The sequence below is a fragment of the Monodon monoceros genome, unplaced genomic scaffold, assembly GCF_005190385.1.
Source record: "Monodon monoceros isolate NGI ecotype Baffin Bay Population unplaced genomic scaffold, NGI_Narwhal_1 Super_Scaffold_1, whole genome shotgun sequence".
Classification (NCBI taxonomy): Eukaryota; Metazoa; Chordata; class Mammalia; order Artiodactyla; family Monodontidae; genus Monodon; species Monodon monoceros.
The window spans coordinates 19,655,123-19,663,531 of record NW_021703765.1 but is presented as its reverse complement, the minus strand read 5'-3'; the positions used below and the strand labels follow the sequence as shown (position 1 = coordinate 19,663,531).

The window sequence follows — 8,409 nt, the reverse complement described above, 5'->3', positions numbered from 1 at the left end:
TTTAGTAATTAGATATCAAGGAATTTAACTGGTAATGAAGTTAACGCTTGTGAGTTTCAACAGAAAAAAAGATGTTAATACTTTGGAGGCCGGGTAGTAATTAGCAAAGTATTACAATCTGGTTCATTAAGCAACTCTGCCCAGAAAAATGCCTCTCTTTGTGGCAAAGGGTCTGACCTGCACCTGTTAACTCTGTAAGCCAGTACACGCTGGAAAATGTAAAATGTTCCAGAAAAACAGACATGGACTTCCAGTAACATCTGAAGCGCACCTGTGTACCTAACTCATGCCCAAGGGAAGAAAATGCCTTATTTTTATAGAACTAACAAAAGTACTCGTTACAGGCAAGGGGAAAAAAATTACCCATGCTACACAACAACTTATAATTCTGCTGAAAGCAGCACAATTGTCATGATATCCAGAGGCACACTGCAAATGTATGAACTATTTGCTACTACCTCCATTTCAAACCTAAGTCCCAGGGATCACAGTTGAATGTGAACCAGGAATCCTAAGGAGGGGCTATGTATTGTTGCTCCTTAACAGAAAGAATTCCAATCAGTCTGTGAATAGAATCATTTATTTGTCTTTACAGTGATGATGGAAGAATGTACAGGTGTCCTCTTTCAATAAAGTATAAAAATCTGTTTATATACAGTGAAGTCACGATAAGCTTTCATTGGGAAATTTATTTGGTAACTCCTGATCCGTTCATATTAAAATTGCGGGGGAGACGAATATTTCACGTTAAGTGCTACATTTCCAGTAGATTGCACCTGGCATGAAAAGCTCAGCTTCATCTTCAGGGTCCTGCTTGACAGATATTACAAAAGGCTAATTTTAAGTCCTGGGACTCAAAATAAACATCATTTTTGAATAATAGATATATACATCAAAAATACATCTAAAAAGGCATTGGTTAGTGCTATTAAAAAGCTCTATGTGCTTGGGTGCATTTTTTTCTTACAGGTGAAACCCAGTGGAAACGTTTTTGTTCAATTCTAGGAATTTTCTCTTGGGGAAAGTCGGTCGAAAGTTACCTGTAAGAAAAAACAAACAAACTTAAGTAATTCAGTGATTTCTCAGGTAAGGTCAGCAAAACAGTTAAGAGGCCAAATTTCACTCAGAATAGGATTTTTAGAGCCTGATAGCATTTAGTTACAGCACTTTGTACATAAAAAGTGCTCAACATTTCCCTTCATTGTTTCAAGTGTTTTATTTTGAAAATAACCCTTAATACTTCATTTTCAAATAAATCATATGTATCCCTTTGTATGCTTAGGAAAATATTTTCTATCATTAATTAAATCAGCATAAAAAGAGAAATCACAGGGCATACAAATGAAGAAAACATAACAGACGTAGCCAAATCCAAACATACCTTTTTAGGAAAATTTCTAACAATGATTTATTTTATTTCACAATAATTTATTTTACTTCTCAGAATTTACAGATGATAGAAATGTACTGAAGTTTTATTACTGCTTAACTTGGGTGAAATGGTACTGTGCAACTGCCAATTCAACTGCTTATGTATTTGATACTCCAGCTCATTTACAGCTAAAGGTTTTAACACTTTTGTGCTTATAGTTTTCTTCTTCTTGCAGTCACTCCTAAAATGTTTGATAAGCTGGGCACTCCTCTTGAGTGTAAAATCTTAAGTGACACAGCAAACCTCAACCTGCTATTGACGGTGTGTGTACACACACACACACACACACACACACGGGCACACGCACGCACGCACGCACGCACGCCTGCTCGCCCCGACCAATAACAGCCTCAGTTCCGTCCTCCCTGACGGGCTCATCTGTTCCGGCAATCTCTGGAGCAGATTCTGGCGGGAGGAACACACGCAGAGGTGGGCTGAAACCACAGCTGAGCCCCAGGGGCTGTGTGACTAAGGGAGCAGAGCTGAAATCTCTCCTTGCGACTGCACGAAACTTGGAGTTACACCTCCGCTGACAGCTTCCTAAACTCTGCGCCTGCCAAATATATGTATACATACAAATTAAGGTCCATTTTGCTAATAAGGACCGTCAGAAAGAGCATCCATGTCATAATGCGGTGAACAGACCTAAATAGAACCGCATGTTACAGGTTCCATCTCTTGGCAGCCATGTGAACTTGACCATGTCCCACCTTTAGTCAAGCTAAGTCCTACCTATTCCACAGGTTATTATGAACACCTAATTAAGTCATGCGGCAGTGCTCTGGTTTATTAAACACTTTAGATGTACGTGGGGGGCTAAATTAGTGATTTAGGTAAATTTAATTTTGATAATTAAGAAGTACATCTAAATCTTCCATAACCTACAAGTCTAATGGCCTGGTCTAATAATACCATTCTCAAGTTTAGAATATGATACACGTAATGCAGATCTCTCCCTAGCACCATGCCAAAGTGATGGCTACTCTTTAAGTACATATTAAAACTTTAATCCCTCAACTTTAATTAGTTTATTCGTGCATTAACCACAGGCTCGCTTACATAGATTAGGGTGCTGCCCTGACGTCAACCTGCAAAGTAATCTGCAAAGTAAGTGAGGGTCCCGTAAAACCTCAACTACATGACCCTTGATTATTCTAAATTGTTTTCAGGAAAAAAGTCTGAAAAACAACAAAAAGCTCTGGAGAAGAAGAGGGCTTTCCCAGAGTCGGTTCTGATGTGGTGCAGGCGCAATGGTCCAGATTCCCACACTGCACTGAAGTCTCTGCAGAAAAGAAACACGCTGCAGACTTGCCTCTGAGAGACTTTACACACATTAAGTCCGCTCATCAAAGTCCATAAAACACATCCTGATCGGAGTGGAAAACAAGATTCAGTGTCAACACGGCATCTTCCTGTCCTCAATATGGAAAACAAAACAAAACCACTTAAAATAGCACTGAACTCGATTTAAAAGGTTCTGCGTGGTCAGGAAACTGTGTGACCGAAATGTTGCTGCTGTCCCTGACTATGTAAATGGAAGACACTGTGATTATTACCTGATCTGTGTCACTGTGGCATGGGCCACTCCCTGAATTAAGACAAAGCACTGATGGGAAGGAAAGACGGTGTTAACAATGAATTCATCCCCCCTGCATGCAACACCCTCAGTATGACCCTCTAAACAGGACCGCTCCCCATCCATCCAGTGGCTCCGGTAAAACACCTGGAGTCATTCATCCCACTCTCTCACCCTCACTAACAGTCAGTCACCCAGTCAAGTCGATTCTACCTCCAAATACATCTCAAATTGGCCTTTTCCTCTTTTTCTCCACATCCGCTGCTGAGACCCTCGTGAAGCCACCATCACCTCTTGGGGGACTACGGCAGCCTCCTAACTGGTCTCCCTGCTTCTAAGCTTTCCTTAGAAAGGACATCCTTTTTCACGCAGCAGCCGTAGGGACCTTATAAATAAGCACATCTAATCGCTTTACGCAGCCTTCAGTGGGTTCCCAGTGGTTTCAATGACGAAGCTCAGAATCCTTAAGAATGCACAAGGCTCACCAGGATTTGATTCGTCTCCACACTTTCTAACCCTCCCCAGACTTCCTACATGCCAGCCACAGTGACCTTTCCTTTGCTCTTTAAAGGAACTGAGTTGTCCCTGCTATTTCTTTGGATGAGAACCGTTTCCCCCTAACTTCTCCTGCTCACTCCTACCCGCCTTTCAGGCTCACTGTAAATGCCACATCCCCAAATTCTTGTTGGCCCTCACATCGCATTAGCTCCCCCGCCAGCGGCTCTCCCAGCACCTTCATTTTCCCTTTATCGCACTGATCACAGTTGGTGATCATACAGCTATGTGAGCATCTGTTTCATACAACTGTATGGAAAGCTCTGTGAGCGTGGGGGTGTCCCCAGGACCCAGCACTGAATGCAGGACCGACTATGAGGACGAGGTGTGAGGGGCAGAGACGGGCTCGAAGGGCGCCACGGGGTGAGACTCCCACTCGGCTCCGCTCGCTCTGCTTCTCAGCCCATCCCTTTCTCCTTCCCTCCCAACACCACCACCCACCGCTCAGTTTTGCCTTCAGAGGATGCAAATAAATAATTGGCTTGGGGGTGGCAGAAAGACATGGCCCCCAAAACGAAGCAGGATAGAAGTTGGGAAGCAACATGCCACATAAACCCTTGGAGACGGGAGCGTAATCGTCTGAAGAGAACATGTACCCGATGGAACAGACTGTGAGACTCTACGTGAGTTCAGGACCGGTTCATAATTTGTGCTTTTTAAGGTAAATTATTTATCCTACTTTAAAATGTCCTTCTCATTCTCCCTGCACCAAGTCTGTGCTAGAGAGAACAGAAACGGAGGGAAAGAAGGAGGGATTTTGGCCTACTTTGTGACCATAATTTTACAGAGGGGACAACAGACCCCAGAGAGCTACTGTGGTAGAGGTGATGGTGCCTTCATCTCCTGCAGCTGCTTCTCCCTCCCTGGCAGAGTCCTTTCCTCCTCCTTCTGCTTTTCTCTGGTGACACCTCGGAGACCAGATCCCTTGCAAGTGGCTGCAGGGGTGTGACCATCTTCACATAATGAGAACAAAAGGATGCCACGCTTATATGGTCCTTCAGTATAGAGGGGCCAAACAACAGCACATGCACAGGATCTGCAGACGAGAAGGCTTTGTGGGCACTGCTGAATCAGGCGACAAGGGCAAAAGCGAGGAAATAAAAGACCTTAAGTTCCACGTCTCTCCGGTGTTGCTTTACCTGATGCTAATCTTAGGCTTCATCTCCACTGTCCATTTCAATGCCCATCTCCTCCGTATCAGCAGCTCGTGACAAGATGTCTGCCATCAGTGCTTCTTCCAATTTCTTACGCACTTGTTGTACTCGCTCTTCCTGTTTCCTTTTTAAAAACAGAGTAAAAAGATACTAATAATTTGGCCAGTACTGGAACAATGAAGCTGCCGAAATGGTTTATCTTTACTTCAAAGTCATGAAAATTCCTGAGAAACATACATTTCCTTCTCCTTAGACTTTGCAAAAGTTGCTTCTACCCTCACAAAACCAAGTCACATGGGGAATGAACTCTGTCAAAAAGAGGGACATTCAGACAGGCAGATAGCCCTCATCTCACAGAGAATTCCGGCAGGAGTAGATTTATTTCCGTGACCTTTTCTACAACTTCACAAACTTCAAATATGTGAAGATTCAGGGTTATTCCTATAAGGATAATTAGAAATAATTTAAAAGCAGGGAAGGAATACAGAAAATAAAGAAGGAGAAGAGATTTGCTCAGTGAAGCACTGAGAAAGACAGAGGAGGTGGAGGCATGATGAGCTGGGATCTCGCTGCCACTCTCTGCTATGTCAGGGGAAAGGTAGTTGGAGTTCTCCCTGGGTTCCCAGGCCTGCTGGGAGCAGGCCATCAGGAAGGAACCAAGACCACGTGATCCTGTACACCAAGGACAGGGAATGAAAAGACTCTTGAACTGAGATGAGCTGAGTAGGTTAAGAATATGCCACAAGTTTCCCTGTGTCTTGGGGACTCTAAAGGAACCTCAAAAGTGAGAGTTAATAACACCGAGTCATAAAAAAGTTCAGAACCATTAGGTGAAAAACAAAGCACAGGAAGAAAGGCTATTGGTATACAATTCATCTTAAAAAAGCAGGAAAAAAACGAAGACTAGCTCCTTGACAGGGCAAGAGAGGGATTCCTAAAACAGTTCTAGCAAATGAAGATGGTAAATAGAAATTTGCCTCCAGAACCCAGTGGAGAGGCAATGGTTGAAGACACAAGGGAAGGGACAAGACTGGCTAAGTAAAAGACTTAGAAAAAAGCAAGAAAGGGAGAGAGGCAAAGGCCCAGCTGGGAGGATGAGCCTTGATTAGAAAACAGGACGAGTCACCTCCTGAGACCAAAGGGAAGGTGGTTAGGATGGATACAGAATGGGAGACGGAGCAGCCCTGGGACAAATAAGAGATGCAACAAGGAATACTGATGGCTCTACTGAAAGAAGAAGTGATTTTCTCCATCAATAGTTGAGGAAGACAAATTATAACAATGCCCCAAACCTGGGAAAGCAGAAGGGTAGAGGAGCAATGTTCCAGAAGACTCCACTAAGATGCCCTGAGTATTCACCCCTTGGGCACTCAACCAGTTGTAAAGTCGTGTTTACTGTAGTCTAGTCCCCATGTCTCTCTATCTCATGAGACCATGTCCAAGGTAGTAAAATTAACATATACTGTGTAAACACAGAAACTTTAGACGTCATCTTTACTAAACTCTAAAAACAGCACAAAGAGATAAAAGGTTTGGACTTATACGTTTTAAATGAATTTTCAAAAAGAGGGGATCTGTCACTGAATTAATCGAGCTCTGTAGCCTCGATCATATTAACAGAAACTGAAGTTCAACCGATTTTCATAGAGTGGAGCAGAGTCATGAAGAACACAATGTTTATTTCTTATACAGTTAGCCCTGCCACTGGCTCAGTGACTCCAGCTTTATGATAAATGGCTTATCAGTCTCATGGCAGTCTCTCATGCCTAGTAACAGTGTATGAGAGTCTACACAACTGCCCTAAAGTCACCCCATCAGGAAGACAAAGAAAATGGAAGGAATGGTGCTTTTGGCTAGAGAAGTATATCTGAAACTCTTGACATTGGCCACTGTTTCTCTTTTGTCTTGAGCACTGCTTCCCACATTTATGAAAACTGAAATTAAAGCATCTGCTGGATGTGGTGGGCAGAATTCTAACACAGTCCCCAAGGTGTCCCCACCTGCCCCTGCTTACATTCCTAGTACAATTCTCTCCCCTAAGGGCAGGCAGAACTTACGAATATGACTGAGCTATCATTCTATGATTAGGTTACTAATAACTGACCTTGAGTTAATCAAAAGGGATTATCATAGAGGGCCTGATCTAATAAGAAGAGGCTTTAAAAGGGGCTGGGCCCTTCCAGAAAGAAGCAGGAGAGGGGATATTAAGGGAGCCATGGGGCAAGGAAATGCTGGCAGCCTTTAACTGCTGTGAACGGCCTCATCCCACAGTCAACAAGAGAACAGGGGCCTCATTCTTACAACTACAAAGAAATGAATTCTGCAACAAACTTAGGAGGAGCCCAAGCTCCAGAAGGCCTGCAGTCCTACCGACGCTTGGATTTCAGCTTTGTAAGACCGCGGGAAGGGAATCCAGTCATGCCTGTCCCAGACTTCTGACCTACTGAACTGAGAGCTATAAATAGGTATTGTTTTAAGCTGTGAGGTTTGTGAGAACTTGTTACTCAGTATTAGAAAACAAATACACCCGTGGGTGAAAACAGTATCAAGACTGATGAAAATATATGTGCTTAATGTTGAGATTCTTAGTTGAAGGTTTAATACAGACAGATTATTGGCTACCCAATTGGAGAAAGGGTAACAATTCCATTTGCAGTCATGTATTTTGAACCTGTACTAATTCAACAAGAAATGTTTGCTTAATAATTTCTGTTATGACAATGAAATCAAATGGACAATTTGTTAGACAAGTTTACCCTAAAAGGAAAGCATCCAGATTTGGCTTTGAGACAGCTTCCTCCACTGTCAAAAGATCTGGTGTTGAAGCTGTCAGCATTCCCAAGACATCACTCAGAGAACCTCAGTCAACCCCCATAATGACCTGGAGGAATCCCTGCTGATTAACTGGGTACTCATTCCAAGACAGATAGGAACTTGTCTCCTGAGTAATTTCCTTCCTCAAAGGTAAGAATCGTCCAAAGAGCAAGTTGATTCCCTTCCTTGATTTTACATTTTGTTTTTCTTAAAAAATAACACTGATCGTAAATTCTATGTAATAAAGGCATCTGAATGCAACTTTGAACCATTCTACATCTTTGCAAAAGGAACCACTTTAAAACCCAGGAAAGGCTTTCCAATTATAAACCTAGCTAGACTCAGGCATTTAAAAACATTCTCATGCCAACTTTCATGGATTTACAAAAAAAATACAAATATAATACATATTTTTTAATTCAAAAGTGCCTTCTGCCGGTTTGGTCTAGGAATAATACTCCAGTAAAGCTTTCTGGTTTATATTCAGAGGATAGAAATAGTGAAGTGTACACACTGCCCTATATTTAAAGAAAATACAGTATACTATATAATCATTCTAGAGTAATAATACTGAAGTTCATAAATCCCATATAAAAATTTCTTTGTGGTCTTAAATATCTGGAATAGTTTTGTTTCTCTTGAGCAATGGTTTGCTTATACTCCTTGGGCATTATCAATCTGAGCTATATGTCTTCCTTTCAAAATTTGCTGCTAAAAACCTAATTTGTGGCCCAGCCTCAGAAAGAGTAAAAGATGTTAAAAGATGCACCTTGTGTCCGCTCCTCATTTGCTTTGTCTTTCTTCTCATTTGCTTCTTATCTGGCTTCACTGTGTGTGTGTGTGTGTGTGTGTGTGTGTGTGTGTGTGTGTGTGTGTGT

General features: G+C 42.2%; 1 protein-coding gene across 1 annotated transcript in view; it reads right to left on the bottom strand.

Annotated features, from left to right (window-relative positions):
• Nucleotides 1–564: 564 nt before the first annotated feature.
• Nucleotides 565–8,409, bottom strand: part of MBD2 (methyl-CpG binding domain protein 2) — a 76,677-nt gene continuing 68,832 nt past the window's right edge. Inside the window, exons 6-7 of the mRNA XM_029224836.1 lie at nt 4,703–4,841; nt 565–1,040 (exon numbers count right to left, since the gene is read on the bottom strand). Of these exons, the coding sequence (XP_029080669.1) occupies nt 4,715–4,841 (127 nt within the window). The 3' untranslated portion in view covers nt 565–1,040; nt 4,703–4,714. The remainder of the gene's footprint in view (nt 1,041–4,702; nt 4,842–8,409) is intronic.